Source organism: Vulpes lagopus, chromosome 14, assembly GCF_018345385.1.
Source record: "Vulpes lagopus strain Blue_001 chromosome 14, ASM1834538v1, whole genome shotgun sequence".
Taxonomy (NCBI): Eukaryota; Metazoa; Chordata; class Mammalia; order Carnivora; family Canidae; genus Vulpes; species Vulpes lagopus.
Genome location: NC_054837.1, coordinates 9740105 through 9767132, shown reverse-complemented (window position 1 = coordinate 9767132; position 27028 = coordinate 9740105). Strand labels below are relative to the sequence as shown.

The window sequence follows — 27028 nt, the reverse complement described above, 5'->3', positions numbered from 1 at the left end:
TTTTTTTTTTTTTTAAGACATAGAAAAATAAAAAGGGAAGGGATTTTTTTAAGTCCAGAAACGCTGGTGAGGCTGGTCTGGAAGCCCTAGTGCTAGGGCGAGGGGTCAAGTGTTTGAGCCAAGGAGGGACCCTGAGGGTGGAAGGGGGGGTCACGCCAGCTGGGCAGGGCCTTTGGCGCATCCATCAGTAGCAGCAGGAACCAGACAGCTGCTCCACGGGTGCTCCTGTGCCTGTCCTGAGGCAGAGAGGCAGAAGTCCTGGGTGCAGCCCACACCTGGGCTGGCCAGAGCAGGCCCATGGGGAACATGGCTGTGACCACCCAGAGTCCCTGCTGGGTGGGTGTCCAGGTGTCCAGGCAAGAGGCAGCAGAAGAGGTTTTAAAAACTAATGGCAAGGCTCCCGTGCAGGGTCCTCAAGCCACTGGCAGCGAGAGCCCCCCAAGGTGTGTCAGCGGAGCGCAGAGCCTGCCCCGAGTCCCCAGGTCGGAAGGTCCGGGGTTTGCGATTCTGTGTGTGTAACCAGGTCCCAGGTGATACACTGAGTACAGTCCCTGAGACGACAGCCGGGGTGGGGGAAGGTGGGAAAGCCAGAGTCGGGGGCCCTCCTCGCCCACACTGCTGGCTGGTCTGCGGGCCACAGGAAGGGGGCCTCAGGCAACAAGCAAGAGCTTTAGCGAGGTGTCGTCAGACGGGCAGGTGACGAGACAGGAAACGCGGGGTTGTGGACACAGGCCCCCGGCCCCCAGTCCCCCCCGGGGATCCAGAGGGGCAGACCTGCTGCTACCATGAGCTGAAGTCCCCAAAGCCTCGGCTGGGCTTCTTCTTGGCCACAGGCACAGCTGTACTGGTTGAGGGCTCTTCCTCTGCTACACGTTTCCTGGAAAGAGAAGGACCAGTTCCTCGAGCTGGAGGCCCACGCCCGCCCACGCCCTCCCACAGCACCTGCTGCATGTGACGTCACAGCCACGCAGTCCCCACCCGAGTCCTCAATCTCCAGCCTGCACGGTGGCCCCCAGGACACCTGCTCACTGCTCAGCCCCGAAGCCTGGTGCTTCCCCGCCGCTGGCACGTTGTGGCCTGTGGGCCTTGGGAAGCCTGGAGAGCACCGTGCAAACGGCGAGCCCCGCACTGCACTCACGTGGCTGCTGGGTTGATGTACTTGCCCACCCCCTGGCGGTATGTCTGGGGCCCCTGGCTCCCCGGCTTGGGCTGGCAGGTTTTCACTGTGCTTTCCGGGGCCGCTGCCTCCTCAAGCTGTGTCCTCTTCCGCTCCTCGGCAATCTGTGGTGGAGCAGGGCAAACAGGTGGCCCTGAGCCCGCAGGCCAGGCCAGTTCCCCGGGGCCCCCGACCCCCCCGGTGGCAGCCTCACCTGAGCGTCAGCCTCCTCGTATGGGTCCACAAACACGGTGGTGGAGTCGATGCGGATCTCCTCCTAGCAGCAGACGGAGGCAGTGAGCCAGCGCCAAGAGGCAACAGACCCTCCAAACCTGTCTGCCGGTGCCAGGCCCACACGGCGGTCCCTCCATTCTCCCTTGGCACATACCTTAGGGCGGTCAGTTTTGGGGTCACTCTCCACATTCTCCATGGCTGTCAGTGTGTCAAAGCCCCCGACAACCCTGTGGCAGAGGGACAGGGGTACCTCTGAATGTGCACCAGGGCAGGGTGCCCCCAAGAGCCAAGTCCCCATGGCCTAGCAGGCAGAGGGGTAGGGATGAGGCGCATGGCCTGGGGAGGAGGGGCTGGGGGGAGAAATAAGAGCAGGGCCAGCGGGCCACCGGCTCTGTCCATAATGTTTTATCGGGACTCAGCCACACCCGCTGCTGCCACACTAGCTGCAGTGCCTTCTGACTGCCGAGTAACGGGTGTGACCAACCACGAAGCCACAAAGCTGGAAATACCATCTGGGCCTTCACAGAACAAAAGCACGGAAAGGATGTGGCCCAGACCAGAGGTCTGGAACCATCTAGAGGAGGACCCGAGGGGGGTGAGTTTGGGCAGGGCCGCCAGCAGGTGCGGAGAGCCAAACATCCCCCTGGCCAGAGAAATGCTCCAGGTCCCCACTTCTCCACGGCCAGAACCTCAGCAGTGACACATGTGGGCAGACGGGCACTGAGCTGGACGCGGGGGACAGGCAGTGAGCAGGTCCCCCTAGGAAGGAGCCCACCCCCGCACCAGCACCCCGGACCTCACGGCAGCTTCTCTTACCGCCCGAAGATGGTGTGCTTCTTGTCGAGGTACGCGCAGGAGCGGAAGGTGATAAAGCTGGGAGAGGAGGGGAGGGCAATCAGAAGAGCCCGTGGGCTTCCCCTGCTTGGCCCCCAAGACTTCTAGGCACGCACCAGGCATCCACGTCCCCCAAAAGCTGCTCTGGGGAGCCGAAGCTCACCCGTGTCAGTGGCTTCCACACCCTGCCACCCAGGGGCCCGGGACCCCAGCTCCCGGGTGGCTCAGGGCACGGCAGCCCAGGAAAGGCCAGGGAGCCTCTGCCTCCAGCCTCAGCTGCTGACAGCCTCTCCTCGGACAGACCCGCCAGAGCCACAGGCAGAGGCTGCCAGGGCCGGAGAGGGAGACTGGACGCCTGAGCCAGTCCCATCACAACAGTCTCTGAAAGAACAGACACTATGAACTGGAAGAAAGACGGGCAGGAAAGGAGCAGACACCGAGGAACATGGGTCAACATCCATAAATGCCGATCTAATCAATTTTCACACCAATTTGGTGCAAAAACAAGGGACATTTAAATGCCCAACTCTAGTAACATGGGCTGGGGGGTGCCACAGGCAGGGTCGGTCTGGGACGGAAGGAGGCAGACCAACTGCAGACTTTAAATAAATCTACTTAAAACCAGAAGTGACACAGAACTTCCAAATCAGGAGAAAGAAAAGGAAGAAATGAAAAATATTTTTTAAAAAGGGTACCCAGGAAATCTAAACTAGGATAATAGAACATACGGATAATGACTGGAAAGTTAAGTATGTCCCTCAGACCACCAGGCCAAGTTAAAGGAACCCCAAGTCTAGGCGTGTGCCATTACAGGCAGGCCCTCAAACTTCAAAAATCTGGAAAGCTCCAAGTGAAAGAACAGAACATGTCTAACAAGATGGAGAGAAGCATTCAGGGAGGAATTGGGGGGGCCCAGGGCACGAAGCCACCCCCAGGAAGTGGCATGGGCCAGGCAGCCCTCCTGGGACCCTGCGCGCTGCTGCCCACGTCCCCATAGCCCACGGCACGAGCACTCGGCGAGAGACAGCACTCCTTCAGAGCCCACCCGGCCTGACCAGCCACAGCCCATGGGCAAGTCACCAGACGTTCACACCCACAACCACACACCTGGACTCTGGCCACCATGTGGGTCTCTCTGCTGGGTGTTTCTAACACAGGTCGGGAAGCTTAAAAGGGAATGAAATAGTCCTCAAGAAAAAAGAAGGGAAGAGAAAAACAATGATAGCACGAACAAAGACACGCCAGGAGTGAGCCAAGTCTACGATTAGTTCTTTGACCTCAGAGGACAGAGGAGGGGAAGCGTGAGCTGTCAGCAGGCAGAGACTCGGAGGTCTACAGCGGTGGAGGGCTGGACGGAAGGTTGAGAAGGGAGAAACACTGGAGGAAGCCAGTGAAGATGGAAACAGAGGCAAGTTACATAAAGTAAAACCAGAGAAGCCCTCCGCAAACCATGAAAGAGAGTGGGCATGCAGGCGCAGTGAGGGACGGGAAGGGAGATGCCACGGAAACAAGTCTGGAAATCTAGAGGTGGACCAGTTATGTTCTGGCAAAAGAAAAGCTCCCCAGGTGGCCCACGAAGTGGAAGCAACTAAGGAATGAGCACGAAAGATCCACAGAAGCTGTCCTTGGCCAGCTACCTTACCAAGCAGCCGAGCCCACTGTAAGCTAAGCCACCTCAGGCCACAAAGCAAGGAGGACAGGCTTACCATGCGGGCTGTGCGTGCTGGGCCTCAGGCCCGCCCAGCCAGATCTGGGTCCCGGGCGAGGGCAGCAGTATGTGGCCTAAAGCAGCGGCCGGCAGACCTCCCAGCATGGCAAAGACTGGCCCAGTTTACTCCAGGCCAAAACTGTGACAGCAAGGCTGCTCAACCCAGCGGTAATACCCACAAATTCCAGAAGGAAAAGAAAACCATCTTGACCATAGGAACAGATGCTGAGAGAAAAGCATCTGGAAATCCCACAGCCTCTCCCAAAAAGGAGCACGATAATAAATTTGATCAGATGGTAAAATAGCACATAACATGGAGAGCAGGATGTCCACGTCCTCTGCTTACAGGCCTGATGTGAGCTGACTGGTGTTCACACCAGAGAGAGGACCACCACCTATCTAGAAAACCTAAGACACTCTTAATAAAAACTATTTGAATTATAATAGAATTTAATAAAGTAGTTAGATATAAAACAGACTTTCTCTATTTGAGCAACAGAATTAGAAAAGAATTCTGATCACAAAAATATCAAAGTATACAATCCTTAAAGAATAGCCTTGGGTGGAAAAACCCTCTAAAACCATACTAAAAGGGATCCCTGGGTGGCGCAGCCGTATGGCGCCTGCCTTTGGCCCAGGGCGCGATCCTGGAGACCCAGGATCGAATCCCGCATCAGGCTCCCGGTGCATGGAGCCTGCTTCTCCCTCTGCCTGTGCCTCTGCCTCTCTCTCTCTCTCTGTGTGACTATCATAAATTTAAAAAAAAATAAAAATAAAAAAAATAAAACCATACTAAAAGACCAAAAATATACCCTCAGGGAAAGTCAAACCACATCCTTAGATGGAAGCTTTCCTACGTCTATCCTTTCAAAATATCAATGTACCGTCACTCCAAATTAGAATCCCCATAGACTCTGCTCTAGATAAAATGATCTCTAAGTTCAGGGCGCCTGGGTGGCTTAGCTGGTGGAGCACACACTCTTGATCTCGGGGTCATAAGTTTGAGCTCCAAGCTGGGTGTAGAGATTACTTTAAAAAATATAATCTTTTGGGACACCTGGGTGGCTCAGCAGTTAAGCGCCACCTTCAGCCCCGGGCGTGATCCTGGAGACCCCGGATCGAGTCCCACATCCGGCTCCCTGCATGGAGCCTCCTTCTCCCTCTGCCTGTGTCTCTGCCTCTCTCTCTTTCTCTCTCTGTCTCTCATGAATAAATAAATACAAATCTGGGGATCCCTGGGTGGCTCAGCGGTTTGGCGCCTGCCTTTGGCCCAGGGAGCAATTCTGGAGTCCCGGGATCGAGTCCCATGTCAGGCTCCCGGCATGGAGGCTGCTTCTCGCTCCTCCTGTGTCTCTGCCCCTCTCCCTCTCTCTCATAAATAAATAAATAAATATTTAAAAATAAATAAATAAGTAAATACAAATCTTAAAAGTATATAAATTAAATCTTTAAAAAATAATAAAATAAAATCTTTAAATGGGACACCTGGGTGGCTCAGCAGTTGAGTGTCTGCCTTCAGCTCACGATGTGATTCCGGGGTCTGGGATTGAATCCCGCATCGGACTCCCCACGGGAACCTGCTTCTCCCTCTGCCTACGTCTCTGCCTCTGTCTCTCATGAATAAATAAATAAATCTTTAAAATAAAATATTTAAAAACAATAATGATCTTAAAGTTCATATTAAAGAGGAAACAACTAAATCAAGGCAAAACACAATGTAGAACAGTGAGGGTGGACGCACCTACTAGAACTTCCTATAGACAGCCAGTATGATTGAGTAGGTGTAATGCTGGTGTGGGAATAACAAACAGGCCATGGAGCAGAAGAGAACCCGGAATGCGACCCCAATTTACACAAGAAGGTAACATGTGCCCAAGAAGAGGAGGCTAAGGAGCCAGGCCTCTCCCAGAACACCTCCAGGAGGAGCGCCTCCTCCGTAGGAAGGACTCCGTAAAGGATGTAAAGGATTTATGGAAAATCACCTGCAATGAGTCACTGAAGCTAGGGGACCATCAGGGTACCAAAGGGAGGTGTTCTACTCTGTGGAGACCCCTCTCGAGAGAGGACACCTGGGGTCCGGGCGGTCCTAGCCCCAGCCTGCTCCCCTGTGCCTGTGGTGTCCAGGACCGAGTAGTCACACTTGACCACAGCTCGGACAGGCAACCTCACAGCAGAGGTGAGTCAGCTGTGGGGCTGCAACCAAACCAGGAAAAGGAGGGGTTACTCTCTAGTGATGCCAGTACAACTGGAGGAAAACAAAATACTTGGCTCACATGTACAGAAACCGTGTATAAATATATAATACAAAAATTAAAACCTTCCCACCTCAAACAACTAAAGTCTTCCAAAACTTCCGGAGATCCCACGAACCAAAGAACTAAGGGTAGACTCCCTGCAGTACAACTAAAACCATACGAGAAACATACTGGAATATATTTTAAAATATTATGTGGGATCTTTCTAAATAGAAATATCCTGAACCCCGCCCTAACTAAAAGCACTGAAGAAAAATAACAAACCTCCTCATAAAAAGTGAACAAAAAAGAAAGAGTTGGCAAAGAGCGAGCAGAAACCAAAGATTTTTAAAAATCAGAAATAATGAAATGCAGGCAGGTGAACTCCTATAGTTTCCAGAGAAGGAAGGACAGATAGGCCAAGAGAAACCCTGGCTGCCTGGGCTGCCCCATTCCACCCAGCCGGACGGTTCTGCAAGGGAATCCCATCAAACGTGCAGGAAAGCTGCCACCCCCGATGCACCATCACCGACCCCCATGCTGCACAGACCCACCTCCCCCGTCCTGCCCGCCACACAGGTGAGGGCCCTCCGGGAAACTGTCTTGCAGCCACCCCTGCCCCTGCCAGGCTGGGTCTGGCCCCTCCCCTCCCCACACTCACTCCCACTGGGCCCTCACCCACCCCCAACCCCCCGCCTTTCTGTCAGGACCCGGGCCGCCCAGGCCAGTACTCCTGGCCCTTTCTCCCTGCCCCGGCTGACCAGGCCAGGTGTCCCAGGCACCTGACACAGTACTTTGAGCACAATCCTCGGGCCCTCACTAAGTCTCCCCGTTTCTACAAATGCACTGCCTGTCCGAGGCTTCCCCCCACCCCCACCCGGGCCAGCACCTGCTTCCTGCGGCCTTGGCCTCCCTGGGTGTCTGAGCAACCATTCACGTTATTCCTTCACGGGCACCATTCACGTTATTCCTTCACAGGCACGCACCGCAGGGCACGCACACAGAGTGTGGGGAGGGGTGGCACGTGAGTCTCTTCTAGGGTACTGCCCACCTTCTGGGCGGGGTTCAGGTTGAGCTCTTTGCCCCTTAACCACAAACCTGAGAGAGAGGACCCCCCCACAACAGGCACCCCCTGACTCACAACTGAGACTTGTTGGCGTTGGGTCCCGAGTTGGCCATGCTGAGGACGCCCCGGCCCGTGTGCGAGAGATTGGGCCGGAACTCGTCTTTGAAGGGCTTTCCCCAGTATGACTCCCCGCCTGGAAGAGGAAGCAGAGTGGCTGGCAGCCAGAACGACTGGGTCCCAGCCAAGTGCAACCAGTGAGACACAGCCCAGCCCCAGAAATGTGTCCGAGTCCTCAGGGGCACTACCAAGTCCTTCAGAGGGCAGCCCTGGCCCCGAGGGACCCTCACCACCCTCTCCCCACAGGCCCCACCCAGCCCGCTGGGAGCCCCGCAGGGGAGCCGGACCCCCAGTACAAGGACTAAAGAGTGAAAGCCATGGGTCATTACCGCTCACAGCACATGGCGGGGACGGAACGGCCTGGGCCCAGGGAGCCAACAGGCCACCAGGGGGCTCTAGGGGCAGCAAGAGGGCATCCTGTTGCTTCTCCCCAACTGGCTAGGCCTTGCAACCATCTCAAAATGAGAAAACTGAGGGATGTGCCTGAGGTCACACAGCAGGTTGGTAGCTGGCCTATCAGATTCCACATCTGTACCTCTCGGCACGGCCCCCACCCCCACCGCGGCCTACAGAGCAGCCAAAGCTGCCAGGGAAGCCCCTGCACCAGTGCCTACCTGTCCCTGTGCCGGTGGGGTCACCCCCCTGGATCTGTAAAAAGAACAAAAAAGCCAGTCAGCAAGCTGTGCCCCCAAGGCCCTGCCTGGCCCTCAGGCCACTGCCCACCTGCCACGTGGGCTCAAGAGCAAGGACAGGGCCCTCACAGGCTAGCTCTGCACGAGCCCAGCATGGCTGGGCTGGGGACTCTTAGGGGTCAGGCCGCAGGTTCCCCGCCCGAGGAAAAGGGGTTTGCAGCTATGACTCGCAGGAGTCACCTACAGGACACCTGGACAGAAGTCACACAGCCCTTTGGAGGTGCAAGGCTGTGGCCAGTGCAGACCCTTGTCACTCACCACAAAGTTCCTGATGGATCTGTGGAAGATGGTGCCATCGTAATACTGCTTCTTGCAGAGCTTGATGAAGTTCTCACAGGTCTTTGGCGTCTACAAAAGAGCCCAGATACTTCTGTGAGGTGACGAGCAGCTGACGGGCAGATCGCAACCACCACCCAGGGCCTTAATTGTGCGAGGTGCCAGCCAGCTGCCCAGGCCCGACAAGGTGACACAGGACCCATGAAGCTGAACGACCAGATGCGTGCATCTGCCGTGACCCTGTAGCGAGGGCCACAGAGACACACTCAGGCAAGTGGGGGCAGGGTGTGCACGCCCCTCCCAGAGCACGGGCCTACGATGTACAGCGAACAGCATCCCCTCCGGGGAGGAAGTATGAGCACCATGCCTTCCAGAGACCAAGTGGAACATTCTACTGTAATACGTACCAAGTACGGCTGCTTATTTAGACCCTGGCATGGAGCGAGCACGGGCTCGGGGCAGGAACGGCGGCCACACATACCATGTCGCAGTGCAGCTCCAGGTTGAGGTCGCCCTTGTTGGTGTGAAGCCGCACGTAGCCCTTCTTCTTCACAAACTGGTAGCGCAGCACGTCCTCATCGATGGCAGCTGTAAACAGAGGCCTGAGCTCCGCACTGCCCTCCAGCTGGGGCAACACCCCTCCAACCCCACCGCCAGGCTCCCGGCCCAGGAGCCTGAGGGTCTGCCCCACTGAGCACGGGCTCATGGGCCCTGGGCGCGAGACAGGGTAGGTTCTCAGGCAGAGGGAAAAGGAGGAGGGGCTCAGCAGTTAAGCCTGGATACGGAGGATGGTGGGTAGAAGGGGACAGAGGGGCCTGGCAGGCTGACAACATGAGGAGAAGGGATGTGGGGCAGCCCCAGCAGGTGGAGGCAGGGACCTCCTGCCCCGGGCTGGGCCCCCACTGCAGCCACTGCCCGCCCAGACACAGACACCCTTTGAGAAAGGGCCCATTGCTGCCTGACCATGCCCAAGCTGCCTAAGCACCCGTGGAGGCCAAGCACAGGGGAGCGACGCTCAGTGGAGCCGGCGCCCGGCCTTCAGCCACTGTCAGGCAGCACTGCTGGGGATGGAGGGGCAAAGGCAGCTACCTGCTTCATGTGTGGTCTCTGGAACCATGGCGGTGGATGTGAAGGAGGCGCTGACCTTCCCGGTGGAATAGTGTGCCTGCAGAGGGAACCAGGGGGCACGTGAGTGGCACCCTGGGAAGCCAGAGGGCCTAGATGCTGCCGCTCGGCCCAACTCAGTGCCCTTCCTCCAAAAAACTGTCCCTTGCCGCTGCCCAAAGAGCCTGGCAGGGACTTCCGGGTGGCCTGGCCTGGCCTGCATCGACTCTAAGGGCCCAGGGAACGAGGGGACTGAGCCGGGGTACCGACCACAGAGGGGCCTGCCTGCATGGGAGACTGAGGCCCAGCTGGCCAAGGCTCTCATGTTAACAGAAACCCTGGAGATAAGTAGAAACCGGTCACCCCTGAGGTTCACAGTGTGAGGGACTAATTCCTTTTTAAAGGCTCCAATCTTCTACAGTGAACACACTGCTTTTTTAGTCAGGGAAAAATAAGCCCCATTAGGTTGTATTTTTATCTGAGACAGTGATGGAAAAAAAGGGATTTCTTACCCTCAGTAGGAAGCACGACAAAATGCTAAGTGCTGTTGTTTTAGAGAGGTGGGATTGTGAACAAACTGTCTTTTGCAAGTTTTCCTGGGTAATTTTGAGGGCACCTCAGAGCCACCTCTATCCCCCATCCCCCCACAGCCCTGCCTGAAGAGGGGAAGGGGCAGCTCTGGGGCCTGATGGGCTGGGGCACAACTCCTAACACCCTCACTGCACATGGGGGCCTCAGGGCCAGCTGGTGAGTGTTGCGAGAAGCAAACGTGTCACTCAGGAGGAGGCCCAGGCAGGGGGCACATGCTGTCCTCTCCTCTCAGCACCATGGCATCCTCAAACACCCCTGTAGTCTCTCCCAGAGGTTCTTCTAGGCAGGAGCTGCACCCATGGGCTGCCCTCTCTGCTGTCCCCAGACACACAGACCTGAGGCTGCAGCGGCACATGGTAACCAGGCAGCAGTCCACTCAGCATGTCAAGTCCAGACTGCGGACCTTGGGCTAGGGTGAGATACGGACCGTGCGTGGCCCCAGCACGCCCATCTGCCACGCCTGGCCTCCTGAGGCCCGGCCTCAGTGCAGCCCTCCACATGTACCCCAGGACCCTCTGAGGGTCTGAGATGGGCAGGCTGGCTGAGCTGGCAGCCGTGTAGCCCTCTGCCCACTCACAGCGTTCAGCTTGTCCACTTTCTTCTTCTCCGGGACTCTCATGGTGGCCGCCAGGACCTCGTCCCCTTTGAACTCCTTGTAGAGCTCCTGCAGTGTCTCTCGGGTCTCGGTGTTTGTATTTTTCAAATAATAAGACGGGTCCTGTTTCGCCTTCTCTTCATCTACAAAACAGCACGGGGGCCCTGATCAACCATGGCCCCAGCAATGTCCGCAGACAGGCACGACGGGGACAGGGGGCCACAGCCAGCTCCAACAGCGGAAGCCCAGAACAGAACGCAGGTCGACTACCCAAGCCTCCACACGGTAACACTCTCCTGGTGGCCACGAAGCAGGGAAGGGGGGTGTGGAGGAAGAAAGCAAGGCAAGAGTCCACAAGGGTGGCAAGTCAGCCCGCCCGCAGTTTCCACTGTGGTCGGCTCCGGGCTCTGGCCCCAGCTGTGCTCTGGCCCCAGAGACTGAAACACAGCCCGGAACCACTCAATGCTGGGGGCAGCAGCCACCTAGCTGAGCAGGGGCCACAGTCACCTCCCCTCCTGGGACCTGCTTCCATGCCCGAGGGACCCAGCAGCCCGCATGAACCACCTGTCCCCACAATGGGAACAGAGAATCTCTAAGGAGCAAGGGGGTCCTTGGGCTGAGTCTTGAGTGGGGAGGAGGCAGCAGCGAGGCCACCAGCGCATGAGGCTGTAGGCACCAAGCATGTGGGTCCCAGCTGGGACTCCACACATCGGGCTCCCTGTGGGCAGGTGCGGTGCTGCCAACCTCAGCACAGAAGCTAAGCATCGGCCAGTCTGGGCTTGAGCTAGACTCCTGGTGCTCTGGTCCCCAGCAAGGTGAGGGTTTCACCCAGAAAGCACTGATCTATTTCACCCAAACCCCTGGCACCCAGAGCAGCCGTGGCTGTACCTACCGGGATCTATTATTTTTATGTTATTCTTAACGTGAAAGAAGTTGGAGACATTGAATTTGTCCAAATTGGTGGGGTCCTGCAGCAAAGAGAACACGTGCAGCACAGTGAGCTGGCAGCAGAGAATGGGGTGTCGAGCTGGGAATGGAGGGCAACAGGGGCCAGGAGAGGGCTCTGCCTAGGCAAGGGCACGAGCAGGGGCAGGGTGGGGACAGTGGCACAAATGGCTGGTCTACATGCCAAACTCTGTCCCCTGCCCCTCAGCACATGGCTGATGAGCATCCTTTGATGCTAGGCAGCCACAGGATGGACAGACCTCATCATGGGGATGTAGGGAGACACAGGGCATCCACCTTAGGCCTCCCACACACCCTCCCAAGCTCCCTCCAGCCCAGCTGCCAGACACAGAGCCTGCAGTCCTCAGGCCCTGGTGACTGCAAGCAACCCCATGGGAGTGAGTGTGCATGGACCTCTGATGAGGAGGGGACAAGCCATGGACAGGAATGGCCCATGAAGGCCACCCCCAGGGTTTCTAAGTCCAGACCTTTCAGGAACCCACTCAGGTCTGATACCTCGAGGCAGGTCCTATGCTCAACCCTGGGGTAGAGCATACACCAGCCCATCCTCTCCCACTTGGATTCGGAGATGGCTTTCAGGGCAGACATGAGTGGCCGTGACAGAGCAAGGACAGGCATTAGGAGAGGTGTGAGAACCAGAGAAGAGCAGCCGTGTGAAGACCTAGACTGATAGCAGGGGCACTGGAGCTGGGGATGCTGCCAGGAGCTGGGGAGAGCTGAGAAACCAAAACTAGGCAGGCCCCAGAGCCTGGGCGAGGAGGAGGGGTTGGCAGGGGGTACCCCAGTCCTCCCTGGGAATAGCAGTGGCAAGGGGACGCCCACCTGGAGGGTGATGATATCCTGCCGAGAGAAGGGCTCATCTGTCAGCAGGTCTCGGAAGTTCTTGGCCTTGATATTTAGTTGCTCCACTGCCTGCAGCCAGGAGGGAGCACACTGTTATGGTACCTGCCCCACCCTGGCACCAGCAGCCTGGAGCCCACCCAGGGGCTGGCGCCATTCCAGGGGTGCAGAAAAGGATGGCACGACCACGTACTCTCTGGGGGCTCACAGCAGTGGCCCCAACATGGAGGACGGAGCTTGCCGAGCCCCAGACACTCGAATCAGCCATCTCAGCAAGGCTCACTGAAGGACACTCCAATGATACACATCTGATGTCAGCAAACAGGCTCAACAACGCTGGCTGTGCATCTCTACCAAGTCCCTCCAACCAAATCTGTGCACGCTTTGGGCAAAAGTGACCCCCAGGCCCCACAGGGTAGCGTTGGCGATCCGGACCCTGCCAACAGCCAGGGACAGGTGGGAAAACAGCTCAGAGAGGGCTTCCCTGCAACACAGCGCCCACACGACTGCTGCTGTACTCTCTGCTGGCCCAGAGCAGCAGGATGCGGGTGGAAATCGGGCCTGCCCACGGCCAGGCCTGCTCACCAGCCTGCATCTGCTCCTCCTGGGGACTCCAGCAGGAGGCGGCAGAGGGGGGCTCAGCGCTCTCCTGGGCCTGCCATCAGAGCACAGGTTCCCTCCCAGGGCCTGGTCAGTGAAGATGAAGATTGCAGGGCCAACCCCCCGAGTATAAAACAACCTCCCAGGTTTCAGGTCAGGAGGCCACAGGAAGGGCTCTAGCACGTAAGCTCCACAGGGACAGGCTGTGCCCACGGCGCCCGGTGCACCCTCAGCACCTGGGTGCTGAGGCATATACCTGGGGCATATACCTGAAGAACCTATATGTGCCGCAGCTCCTGAGAACCCACCTCATAGGTGTACACGTTGCCGGTGGTCCTGATGGCTACGATGTGGGTGTTGTTGGTGAATACAGTGAACAGCACTGGGCAGTGGTACTTTCCTAGAAAGAAGACACACGCCAAGAGACCAGAGAAAGGAGACATTGTGTCAGCATGCCCTGAACCTCCGAAGACCCAGAGGGACAGCCAGCTGCTCAAGCCCCCTGTTCCAATCCCACTGAGAAACTCCTACTCGTCCCGCAAAACCCAAACCCTACGTGGTCTTCCTTGGAGTCGTCTGCTCCATCAGCCCCCAACACGCTGCTAGCAACCACCACCCCTCCTCCATCTCAGATCTTGCCATATTCCCCAACCTCCTATACGCACCCCCATTCCCTCGCTGTGTCATTGCAACAAACTCCCACTGCCCTCCTTGCCCGTGCCCTCCGACTCCACACCAGGCAGCCAGAAAGCCCATTCAAGTAAGTCTTAACAAACTGAAAAAAGAGCAGGAGAGTATCTACAGATTGAGAGACTTAGGCGATACCAACCACACAAAACTGTGTGGATTTTTTAAAAATCTTGATTTGAAAACTATAAAAAAAAAGATCATGAAAGTATTCCAGATTCTGACCACTGGCTGGGTTACTTGATGACACTAAGGAATTCCTGTTAACTTTTTATGTGGAACAACGGTACTATATTTAAAAAAGTATTTTAAATCCTTATCTGTTAGAGATATACACTGAAGTACTTAAGCATGAAACGACACATTTCTGATCATCTGCTTCAAAATTACCTAAGCAGGTGCCACAGGGGAGCACAGGTAAAATCACACAGTCCTAAGTGGATGGGAACTGAAGCTGGGTGATGGCTACAGGGCAGGGGATCACCGTACTAAGTCTCTCTACTTTCATGCATCTGAAGTTTTCAATTAAAAACAAAAAAAGGGGGGCGCCTGGGTGGCTCAGTCAGTTAAGCACTCGACTCTTGATTTCAGCTCAGGTCATGATCTCAGGGTCCTGGAATGGAGCCCCTCATCGGGCTCCATACTCCACGTGGAGTCTACTTGGGGATTCTCTCTCCTATCCCTCTGCCCCTTCTCCTCCTCACAAGCAAGCACACACCCATGCTCTCGCTCTCTAATAAATAAGTACATCTCTAAAATAACAATAAGGCAAAAGGGGCTCCTGGGTGACTCAGTCAGATAAGCGTCCAACTCTTGATTTCAGCTTAGGTCTTAATCATAGGGTTAGGAATGTGAGCCCTGCAGTGGGCCCCACGCTGGGTGTGGAGCCTACTTAAAACAAAACAAAACAAAACAAAAAAGGCAAAAAAGGTGCTTGCTGTTCAAAATTATTATTATTTTTTTGGTCAAAATTATTTAAAAAGGGATCCCTGGGTGGCACAGCGGTTTGGCGCCTGCCTTTGGCCCAGGGCGCAATCCTGGAGACCCGGGATCGAATCCCACGTCGGGCTCCCGGTGCATGGAGCCTGCTTCTCCCTCTGCCTGTGTCTCTGCCTCTCTCTCTATCTCTCTGTGACTATCATAAATAAATAAAAAAATTTTTAAAAAAATTATTTAAAAAAAGAAAATAACACAGGTGAATAGTCAGATCTCATCTCTCCTCTCTGGCCAGCATCTGAGAGACCCTGCACAGTTGCCTGGCCCCTGCACAACTGCTCTGCACCGTCCCCAACTCAGACTCCTCCAACCACCTGCTTCCACTCTCACACTGTTCCAGCAACACAGGCCTCCTTAGGACCTTTGCAGTGGGATGCTTTCCCCCCACATCTCACGCCTCCTCCCTCATTGGATTCCCACTCAAACCCTGTCAGTGTGTCTTGCTAGGACTCTCTCCTCCCCTGCTCCTGAAATCCAGTTGCTGGCAGAGGCAGCATCTGACACACTATGATCAACTGTTTTCCAGTTTCCTCCCTCACCATAATGCAAGCTTTCTTTCATTCCAGGAAATGACCTGTTTTGCTCTCTGCACATGAGAAACACTCAGTAAGTATGTGCTGAATGAGAGACACACTGTGGGCCTGAGTTGACTGATCTCAGAGAAGGTCCATGGGGCTTGGCTACCTGCGTGGAGCTCCTCAACCTCCAGGGACTGTCCACAAAGCACTGTGCTTCTGGTCTGTCAAGGCCATTCTCTCATTTACGGTGAGCTGGCACCCACTGTGGGCCAGGCTCTGGGGTGCCACAGGAGTGTCAGGCCCCAGCTTCAGGTGCCTCAGCACCTTCCCGGAATGCACACACAATCAAGTGCAGACAGCCTCAACCTGGCATCTGCACAGGTCAAGGGAACTATGCCAGGCCCTCAAAGAGCCAAGAGCAAGGTCGGTGCCCGTGGGGGTCATCTCAGCTCTGGCATCTGACAAATAAAAAGGCCAGAGGGTGCCAGGGGCTAGAAAGCAGGACCCCTGGGCGAAGGTGGGGCTTCACAACCAGAGGTGAGTGAGGAGAAGCCCACCCAGAGAACTGTTCAGCAAATCCATCACACCACCGCACCCACCTGCCCCGGGCCTCAGCCTGAGCAGCTCCTGCCCTTGGCAACGAGAGGACCAGGACTTACAGCCAGAGTCCATGCCCACAGGGCCCAGCTGTATGCAGCTGTGAGCAGCCCTCATGGCCCCACTGCCCTTCTGGGAAGAAGTGACCAAAACTCAACACTTCACCCTCCACCCTACTCCCAGCTTTAAACTACCTGGACCTTTAAGGAAAAATTATGTTAACTATATATATATATTTTTTTTTTTTAATTGGGATAAAGTACACACAACGTTTGCCATTTTAACCATTTTTATTATTTTAAGTAATCTTTACTGCCAATGTGGGGCTTGAACTCACAACCCTGAGATCAAGAGTTGTGTGCTCCACTGACGGAGCCAGCCAAGGCACCCCTACATCTTTGAAAAATTAAAGTGTCTGGCTTAATCAGAAAGGAATGATGGATTCTGCAAAGAACTCAGTGAAAGGCAGGGTCATTGGAGTCTGTGGCACCATCTCCGATTGATTGTAAAAGGGATCACTCACCTTCTTTGTTCTTTGCAAAGTTCAGCTTGATCAGGGACCTCCCATCCAGTTTCTGGAAAAAGAATAATTATTAATAACAAATAAGTGACTGATGTGAAGAAATGCCGAGCCTATGAGGCTAGGTGAAGCAGAGAGATGGGAAGAGTCGCTGACCCTGCAAGCCTTCATAGCTACAGGCAAGAGGTGCTGCCCCTAGCCAAACTGTGGAAGGAGCCTCGGTATCCACTGAAAGATGAATGGATAAAGAAGATGTGGTTTATGTATACAATGGAATATTACTCAGCAATTAGAAACGACAAATACCCACCATTTGCTTCAACGTGGATGGAACTGGAGGGTATTATGCTGAGTGAAATAAGTCAATCGGAGAAGGACAAACATTGTATGTTCTCACTCATTTGGGGAATATAAATAATAGTGAAAGGGAATATAAGGGAAGGGAGAAGAAATGTGTGGGAAATATCAGAAAGGGAGACAGAACATAAAGACTCCTAACTCTGGGAAACGAACTAGGGGTGGTGGAAGGGGAGGAAGATGGGGGTGGGGGCGGATGGGTGACGGTCACTGAGGGGGGCACTTGACGGGATGAGCACTGTGTGTTATTCTGTATGTTGGCAAATTGAACACCAATAAAAAATAAATTTGTTATTAAAAAAAAAGAGGTGCTGCCCCAAGGGCCCCCAGGGACCCAGCAGCAACGTAGAGGAGAGGGGCTGCACAGTGGAACCCCCATCCTCAGAGTGGCATACCGACTCGCTCACAGGGGCAACCCCCCAGCTAGAGGCCAAGGATGGAGATCTGTTTTATACTTCTCCAGTGTTCACACATTTTTAGTGTGAGCCCTGATCCACCAATTACGTCTGAAGTTAAAAATGAATATTATTTTTTCATATGGGTGGTGAGTACACAGCTGTGCCCCTAGTGTTCTGCTGAAGGACTATTTAAGAAAAACAAAACATTAAAAAGTGGGTCGTGGGGGAAATGAGCCCGTGCTGGCCCTCCTCATCCCACCTCCGCCCCAACTGCTTGATCTGACTCCATGCACCTAAGTCCCTCCCGCTTGGGGCTCTGATTCTGAGGGATCTGCTTTCCCACTGAAGCCCTGCTGGCCTGGAATGCCAAGCACAGGCCAGATCACCTGGTTCCACCTGTCTGTCCCTGGAATCTCTGGCACAGGCCATGCTAACTGATTCAGTCCTCACAAGATGGGACTCCACTGGAAGGCTCCTACTGAGCTCTCCCCTGCCCTGCGGAAACACAGAGCCTGATGTGATGGCCCAGCAAGACCCACAGGACCACAGGTAACAGCAATCTGGGGTCAGCCTCTCTGTGCCACCCCGTCTGCCTCCATCCTGATCCAAGTTTGCACAGTACCTCTCATGCAGACAAGGGCATAACCCCTGGCTGCTTTCCCCTTCCACCCTGGCATCCCTGTAGTCCCATTTCCCACATTGCAGCCAAAGTGAGCCTTTAAAACACAGGCCAAGGGCGCCTGGGTGGCTCAGTCAGCTCAGTCTATCTTCGGCTCGGGTCATGATCCCAGGGTCCTGGGATCGAGCCCCGAATCGGGCTCCCTGCTCCGCATGGAGTCTGCTTCTCCCTCTCCCCCTGCTGCCACTCTGCCTGCTTGTGCTCTCTCTGTCAAATAAATGAATAAAATCATAAGTAAATAAATATACAGGCCAGGTCACAAGATACTTCTGCCTAAAACCCTGCCTGGCTTCCAGCACCGTCAGAACAAACCTGAGCTCCCCCCAGGGCCTTCAAGGACCTCCTGACATAGCCTTGGACTATCTGCTACCATCTCCCCCCATCTCCAGTCTCAGCTTCAGTGGCGCTGCTCCACAGATGTGCCCAAAGGCCTCCACCCCAGGTTCCCTGTTGGTGAGCCTCTTTCCCAGAGCTGACCGCCCGCAGGCCCTGCATGCAGGGCAGGCTAACACCTCTCTGAGTAAGTAGATGCAATTGAATAACTGAAGAAGTGGGCCTGTGCAAGAGAACGAGAGGGCTCCGAGACATAAAGGGACCACCAGAATGTGGAAAATGTAGCAGCACCACGGGTTTATGATGGAGCACACAGTGTGGGGACAAAAAAAGTGAATTAGCTGGAACTTGGCTCTGGGGCCCTCTTCCCAAGTGGTACAAAATTCCTGACACTGGTGTATGTGTGACACATAAGAAGCTGCTTAACCTCACTCACGATAATACAAATTAAGAGGCGCTTGGCTGGCTCATAGTTAGTGGAACATTCAACTTTGATCTCAGGGTTGTGGGTTTGAGGCCTACACCCTGTGGGTGTAAAGATTAAAAATAAAATCTTAAAAAGAGATTAAAAAACACTTTCATCCTGAAGAATGAAAATTTCAAAAAAATTGGTACTCAGGGTTGTTGAAGGTAGCGGGAAACAGGCAACTTCTCCGGAGGACAATTTGCTAGTAGCTACCAAAACTGAAAACGCACCCACCCCGTGACCCAGCAGTCCTAGGAGGACACTCATACACGTGTCCAAAGAAACGTGCACGAGGGTGTTCCCTGTCCACCGTCAGGAACAGCAGGTAACTTCAAATAAACTGCAGCAGCCACCACAGAATGCTGCAGGGCCCTATGCACAGACATTCAGATCTCCAACATGCTGTGGGGCACGAAAGCAAGGTACACAGGGGTTCGTGCGTGTGACTGCATCCATGGCCCAACGGAAGCAGAGGGACATCTGTCCATATGCATGTACGTGTAGGGAACATTTCCAGAAAGGAACCGTGTGGGTAAGTGGGGAGGACAGTCCCGCTCACGAGGCCCTATGAACAGCCCTCTACCACACTCGTGCATACTAGAAAACCACAGAACAAAAGGACAGATGAGAAGATAGCATTCACCGGCATCCCTCAAACTCCCGCCCAGCTACCTACCTCTCCGTTGCTGGGGTTGGTCCCATACTTCTTAAGCCAAGGGACGATGTTACTAAAGGGAAGAGAAGACAGGAGGGGAGTTAGGTGCAGCCCGGGGATGAGGCCACAGTCCAGGAGGACTGCATCCAGGCGAGAGCTGCAAATGGGCTTCGCTCCACTTCACTTCTGTTAGCACCTTGTCTTGACCAAAGAAGTCAGGGAGTGTTTCTGGATACATGGGTTTCCACGTATCCAGATACATGAAAATGCTGATAGGGTCATACAATGAGATACTGAACCAGCATTGAAAATTAGGCTTCGGGCAGCCCGGGTGGCTCAGCGGTTTGGCGCCGCCTTCAGTCCAGGGCATGATCCTGGAGACCTAGGATCGAGTCCCGCGTTGGGATCCCTGCATGGAGCCTGCTTCTCCCTCTCCCTCTCTCTCTCTCTCCTCTCTGTGTACTCTCATGAAAAAATAAATAAAATCTTAAAAAAAAAAAAAAAAAAGAAAGAAAGAAAATTAGGCTTCCAGGGGTACCTGGGTAGCTCAGTGGTTGAACGTCTGCCTTTGGCTCAGGTGGTTATACTGGATCCTGGGATTGAGTCCCACATTGGGTTCCCCGAGGGGAGCCTGCTTCTCCCCCTGCCTATGTCTCTGCTCCTTTCTCTGTGTGTCTCATGAATAAATAAATAAAATCTTTTTTAAAAAATTAGGCTTCCAGAAAATTCTGAATGACACAACTAAGTGAAAAATGGAGAACTATCTTTGCAATATTACCTTAACCATGTTAAGGTAAACTAAACTCAGAAAAAGAGAAGCATAAATATTGGCAATAGGGGCATCCCTGGGTGGCTCAGAAGTTTAGCGCCTGCCTTCAGCCCAGGGCGTGATCCTGGAGTCCCAGGATCAAGTCCCACGTCAGGCTCCCTGCATGGAGCCTGCTCCTCCCTCTGCCTGTGTCTCTGCCTCTCTCCCTCTCTGTGTGTCTCTCATGAATAAATAAATAAATCTTAAAAAATATATATTGACAATAGCTATCCTGGATAGTGTGATTACAGTAAATTTTTCTTTTTACTTTGAAGTACTTTCCACATTTTCTAAAAAAAGACTGAAACATAAAAACTTACAGAAGTTTATTTAAATTGGAACATAAAACTGAGCATCAGGCTTCAAAACAAAGCACTGGGAAAATATGTAACTAAATTACGGCTCTGCTTTCATAAAGTAAAAAGTACTCAGTTAACATTCTGAAAAGGTATAGATAGGCCAATGAGAACAGCAGGGCCCCCAGGTGTGGGGAGAGATCTACACACCCCAGGCAGGGACGGCAGCACCTGCCACCAAGGCTGCCTGCCCAGGGGACACAGCTACACTGTGGCCTCATCCTTGAGGCTCTGCAAGTCCCTCCTGGGTCCCCAAGAGGCCACCTGGGGCTACCCAGGCTGCCAAGACTGCAGCATGGCTGGCTTAGCACAGCCTGAAGCCACAAACCCTCCAGCTGGTCCCATATCCCCATTTTCCCTGTGGGTGTCAACAGTCTCACCCCTTTTGTTAGCTGAAAAGTCGAGGGAATACTCACAGCAAGTCAAAGACGATGCCTTCAGGGGTGCAGACCGGGTAGGCAAAGGGCTGCAGAGAGAGACTGAGAAAGGACAGAGTCACTTGAGGTCACACAGCAGCTCCCATGACATCTTGCTTTGCTCCTCCCTTCTTCCCTCCAATTATGGGACTCCTCGGGGTGCCAGTACAGAGGTGACCCCCACACCCCCACTCCTCAGAAGCTCCCTGCACAAAGCAACAAATACAAGGCAAGGGTCCAGGAGGTACCGAAGGGGCCTTGGGACGACAGCAGCCTGGTTGTCCCCATGCTCTCTGCTGTGTCACATAACACACGTATCTTCACGTTTGAGCCCAGAAGAGGTTCCTGGAGGTAGCCTTGGGGTGGCAGGACTGGATTTCACTCCCTAAAACTGCACACAGCAGGCAGGCCACACTCTTCTACTGAGAACTGCCCTCTCAACCCAAGAGACTCCAGTGGAGCTATCATGGTCTGGGGGTGCCCTGTTTGCTCCTGACTTAAGAGTGTGCACACAGTTCCCCCCCACATTTCCAGGGCATAGGCACATGACTCAGGCATGTGTCCTAGGAGCCCTGGATAAGTCCTAATACACAGACATGGGAGTAGAGGGGTCTGCCACAAGCCATTTGCTACCTTGTGGAGGGTCGGCTTAGGAAAAGCAGAACCTCCAGGTGAAGGGAAACTGTACCTGGTGAACTTCCTTGAGCTAACACCCTTTTTTCTCACATGAGGTTTTTAGAGCTAGCCATCAAGATCCCAGACTGACCTGGCTTGTCTGTATAGCAGTTATCTCTAACTTAGGTCTGGACAGGCCAGCCCCCTGGACCTGGACAGCCAGGCAGCTCTAGGGTCGTCTCCCCATATGCTGCCGCAGTAAGTCCTCAAGGGGCCACCTTGCCACCTCCCTTTCTGGCCCAACCTATTGCTTTAACCCAGGGGTGATCCTGCTGCGGGGGACTGATGAAACAGGACCCAACGCCAAAGTAAGCTCCAAACGACAAGACACTGTACGTGCATCTTCTCCCAAACGGGCCCTGAAGGGCATATCCTCAAAGCACATTTTTACCCAGAACTCCAGCTAGTTAAAAAGTGGCTGAAACCCAGTTTAGAGACCTCTTGGAGGAACTGGGAGCCAAGGATGAAAGTACTTCCATAAAATCCATTCATTTGGGCAGCCCGGGTGGCTCAGCGGTTTAGCACCACCTTCAGTCCAGGGTGTGATCCTGGAGACCCGGGATCGAGTCCCATGTCGGGCTCCCTGCGTGGAGCCTGCTTCTCCCCCTGCCTGTGTCTCTGCCTCTCCCTCTTTCTGTCTCTATGAATAAATAAATAAAATCTTAAAAAAATAAAATTCCATTCATCCCCACTCTGAATGAGATCACATTCCCATGAGGCTGATGACAAAACTTGGTGGGGAGAAATCTAGCCAATGATGCCTGGGTCTCACCTGCTGACCCTCCCTGAGCAAGTGCCATGAATAGGGAAAAGCCCTGACTCAGGGCTACATGGGAGTCTCCTGGGGCAAATCGAGTAGCTGCTACCCTGGCCCTTCCTATACCCCTACCGCCCTGTGGGGTCTGGCTGAGATCACTAGGAGAGCTCTATCAGGTCTCAAGGCTCATCGTCATCTATAGAATCAGAACCCAACGGGACACACACACATGGTGTAGGTGTCCAGCAGGGATGATCAAGCTTGAGTTTGGGGAAACTCAGGCCCAAACGGATCATTCCCAAACCCCCAATGTCTTAAGGTTCATTAATCCTAGCCCCACTTCTCCAGCAGACCCACCTTCTGTTCATACACATGAACATCCATCCCGCCACGGCGGGAGGAAGCATCTCAGTGGCTCTGCAGCTGGGTCTCTCCCCATACCCACCAGTAACCTGTGTTCCCAGGGAAGGGGGGAGGGGCTCACAGTATCATGATTGATTATCAATGCTATTACTTAGACTCTGTATTAAAAGTAAAGCATGAAAGACATGGGCCTGGAGTCCAACCTCAATGGCATCACTTCCTGGATGTGACACCTGGGTGAAGGACTTCCCACTTCTAAACACTGATCCTCTCAAGTTAAAATAGGCTTAACAGCAGAGTCTACTGACCTTGGAAAGTAAGAAAGAGGAGAAAATAAACAATGCATAAATATACAAAGAATGAGCACACTAAGTATTAGTTCTTATCATTGTGAGGTCACTTTCTCTCAGTTTAAGGAAGATCTAGGTGGGGGAACACAGGCAGAAACCACATCTGGGGCCCCTAGATGGCTCATGTTGGGCACGTCCCTTCAGCCTGGGGCATGATCCTGGGGTTCCAGGATCAAGTCTCACATTGGGCTCCCTGCATGGAACCTGCTTCTCTCTCTGCCTGTGTCTCTGCCTCTCTCTGTGTGTATCTCTCATGAATGAATAAATAAAATCTTTTTTAAGAAATTTAAAAAAAGAAACCACATCTGCATCCCCCAAGGATCAGGTTCACTGTCAAATAATGAGTATCAGAGAACAGCTCAGAGGAACAGATGAACACTCAAAACTCTTACCTGCAGTGATCAAAAGGTAAACGACGAAAATTTGCTTGTGGGATATCTGTTTAAGATGAAAATAAAACAAAGTTTATTCTATGAATAACTTTATGTAGGTGTTCCTACCAACACTTCAATTCCATGTTAAGAAAAACTTCGTGTAAATTACCTAGTGCAAAAACTGCTGTGGCTTAAAAACCTTTCAATAGGTAGAACACGTGGAGGACATCAAGAAAGAACTTAGAGGGCAAAGTACATATTTGCTTAAGCCACTGCGGCTGGGTTTCTCCCACAACCCTCACATCCCTGCTTAGGGCCTTGCTTGGCTTTCCAAGACAACTATGTTGGTTTTACCTCCATCAGCAATTATTGAGTATATAATAATTGTTACTCTTTTTACTGGAACCTTGACAGCTTTGGGTATTATCATTCTTTTTATTTTTTATTAACTTGACAGAAGAAAGAATGTTATTTTAATCTACATCCAAAAATATCATCACTGGGGTGCCTACGTGGCTCAGTTGGTTAAGCTGACTCTTAATTTCAGCTGAGGTCATGGTCTCAGGGTCATGAGATTGAGCTCCACATCAGCATGGAGTCAACTTGAGATTCTCCCTCCCTCTGCCCTCGCTCGATCTCGCATGCTCTGTTAAAAAAAAAAAAAATCGTCACCAAGAGGATTAAGCATTTTTCTTGGATATGTTTAGTGAATTTCTCCTTTGTGAATTATCTGCGTTCTAAACGCATCCATCTGCTACACTTTCTGTGTTCTTGCTCACTGTTAATTTTTACAGTCTCATTGTCTAGTGAAGATAGCGCCCTTAATTACAACCTCCCCCATGACACACATCCACACTAAGGGAAACAGAAGGATTGCATGCCTTACCTGGTTTCTTGCCACCATAGAAGTGAGTGTATTCAGCACAGGTAATGTACCTGAAGAAGAGAGAGAAAGAATCTTACTACCATCTCCCTTTATAAAGAGAACAGAGTCTCTGGAAGTAACTGATGACTCAATCATTTCACTCATTCAGCAAATGCTTATTAAACAACTACTATGGGGCAGCCCAGGTGGCTCAGCGGTTTAGCGCCACCTCCCGCTCGGGGTGTGATCCTGGAGACCCAGGGTTCCCACATCGGGCTCCCTGCATGGAGTCTGCTTCTCCTTCTGCCTGTGTCTCTGCCTCTCTCTGTGTGTGTCTCATGAATAAATAAATAAAATCTTCATAAAAAAAATAAATTTGAGGGATCCCTGGGTGGCGCAGCGGTTTGGCGCCTGCCTTTGGCCCAGGGCGCGATCCTGGAGACCCGGGATCGAATCCCACGTCCGGCTCCCGGTGCATGGAGCCTGCTTCTCCCTCTGCCTGTGTCTCTGCCTCTGTCTCTCTCTCTCTCTCTCTCTCTGTATGACTATCATAAATAAATAAAAATTTTAAAAAATAAATAAAAATAAATAAATTTGAGATATCAGACCTCCAACTGGAGATGCCGAGTAAGCAGCTGACTACTCCAAGAGGGGATACCACAAGGGAGAATGTAAAGGAGAAAAAAACGTGGAGGACATGGATGTACCAAGTCTGTGGGAGAGGGAGAAGAATCCAGCGAAGGGGCCTGAGAAAACAGTGGCCGCTAAGGCAGAAGGAAAATCAAGAGCATAAGGTGTCCCACATGCCGAAGAAGGGCTTCAGGAGGATCGAGATGGTCAACTGTGTCACACGCTGTTGAGAAGCCCAACAAAATGAGAATTGAGAGCTGACCACTAGACTTAGCAACAGGTAAGTTACTGGGATCCTGACAAGAGTTGGGCTTGGGAGAAAAGCCTGCCTGGAGTGATTTCAAGAGACACAAGAAGGCAAGGGGCTGACTGAGGAGCCGCGCTCGCGAGTGCAGACCGGGCGGGAAGGCCGCGCTCGGAGGAGGGCGCCTACGACGGGTTAGAACCGGCAGCCGGAGGTCACTGCCACCGGGGAGGGGGCGGAGGCTTTCCGGACCCAGCGGCCTCGGAGCGTGGCTCTGGGAACCAGCTGGGGGGTGGGCCAGGCGGGCACGGAGGCCGAGCGGCTCAACTCACATCTTGTCCTTCTGATGCTGTCGCTTCCCCATGACGGCGGCGGCGGCGGCGGCGGCGCAGGCAGCGCCAGGGCCAGCGAGGGCAGAGAAACGACTGTCAACAACTCAGACTCCGACTTGTCCGCCGAGCTCCCTAATTACTTCCGGGTCCCGCGGCCCCGCCCCGGAAGCGGGCGCAGGGCGGACCGGAAGCGCAGCGTCTGGAAGCGAGTGCGCATGGGCACGGGGTGCGGTGGGTCCTGGGGCTCAGGTCCTGGTCAGGTGGCCGCGGGAGGCGGGCTCGGGACCCCTCCACGTGCGCACCAGCTGTGGCCCCGTCCGTCCCTGCTCAAGCCCGCCCCGGCCTTCAGGCCAGGCGCCGCGAGTCCCACCAGTCTCGGCCTCATCTCTGCTTCCTTGCGTGCCCCAGCATCCCCGCCCATCCAGCCCCCACCGCCTCCGGGCCCCTCGCCTTGGCGGCGCGGGGGCACGTGGCCCTGAAGGTCCAGCGCCCTCGCTGCTCTCTTCCGTGTCTTCCTAAGGACCCTTCCCTCCACCAAATCGCTGTGTCCGAGTGCTCCGGCCTGAGCCCTAGATCACTGGGTGATCTCACCCAGGCTCCTAGCTTTAAATACCACTTGTATCCCTTGATTCTTATCACTAAACGTCCACACTCCAGACCCCTGACCTCTACTTAGGTACCGCTGATCTCAAATTTAACATGTCTGGTCAAAATAGCATTCTCCTTCCCCCATTCACAGCCCCCTCCCCCCCCCGCCGTTTCCTCAACTGTACCACTAGCCAGTCACCCAAAGCCAGTGGTCCTTGCCCTTTCTCATCTCATAGCTGCCTCCTCATATTCTAGATTTCGATATGTCACCTCCTCAGAGGGACCTTCACTGACAACCTACTGCATACGTGTCTGCATACTCAGCTCCCATTGGACTTAACACAACTTCTAATCCTGTTACTAATTTGATCTGTGCACTGGTTAGATACACATCCACAAGGATAGGATGGAAGCTCCTTAAGAGTAAGGACCCCAACCATTTGGTTTATTATCTCCCAAGCAAGGTGTGGGGCATACACAGAGGTTCAACAAATACCTGCTACTGTCCAGCAGTCATCAAGCATTTTGTGAGGACTCCTCTCACACGCAGGTTTGATTCTATAGCTGGTGTGTAAGATGAATCCCATCTCTGAAATTGCATAGGGGGGTGCCCTAGGGTTGTTAGTTGAAAACTAACACACCAGGAGCACCTGGGTGGCTCAGTCAGTTAAGCATCTGCCTTTGGCCCAGGTCATGATTCTGGGGTCCCAGGATTGAGCCCTGCATCTGGCTTCCTGCTAGGCAGGGAATCTGCTTCTCCCTCTCCCTCCTGTGCTCTCTCAAATAAATAAATCCAAAAAACCCCCCAACCAAACAAAAACAAAAAACCCTAACATACCAGCTTATTGGAAAATAAGGGAGGGAACAGATCACTCTTTCTATACCCACACCTGGATAAGGCCTGGTTTAGGGGCCTAAGCTAGGAAAAACTAATAGACTTGCAACTCAGTGCGGTCAGTTGAGGCCCCAAAGGGGCCACAGAGTCACTGTAGGGAAGGACAGCAGTCTCATCACTCCTTTCAAAGTGCTGTGGTTGGGGCGCCTGGGTGGC

The 27028-nt window shown here is 53.6% G+C and overlaps 1 protein-coding gene across 5 annotated transcripts; it reads right to left on the bottom strand.

The window, feature by feature from the left end:
- Positions 1–51: 51 nt before the first annotated feature.
- On the bottom strand, positions 52–25543 carry PPIL2 (peptidylprolyl isomerase like 2). 5 transcript variants are annotated; one of them, XR_005983777.1, is made up of 21 exons: positions 25390–25543; positions 24205–24254; positions 23337–23382; positions 20800–20862; positions 19241–19292; positions 16335–16386; positions 13322–13413; positions 12396–12485; positions 11500–11575; positions 10590–10750; positions 9407–9482; positions 8799–8905; positions 8300–8389; positions 7964–7997; positions 7308–7425; positions 2207–2263; positions 1545–1617; positions 1371–1433; positions 1164–1281; positions 775–877; positions 52–236 (listed from the first exon to the last, which is right to left on the bottom strand). XR_005983777.1 is itself a non-coding variant. In XM_041728911.1 (21 exons), the coding sequence occupies exons 1-21, from the start codon at positions 25419–25421 to the stop codon at positions 651–653; spliced, it is 1698 nt and encodes a 565-aa protein (XP_041584845.1). In that variant the 5' UTR covers positions 25422–25543; the 3' UTR covers positions 52–650. The 5 variants fall into 5 exon arrangements, 4 of the variants coding, with proteins under 4 accessions (XP_041584845.1, XP_041584843.1, XP_041584842.1 ...); XM_041728911.1 differs by adding an exon at positions 1022–1028 and having other exon boundaries at positions 52–866; positions 1139–1281; XM_041728909.1 differs by having other exon boundaries at positions 1139–1281.
- Positions 25544–27028: the final 1485 nt, after the last annotated feature.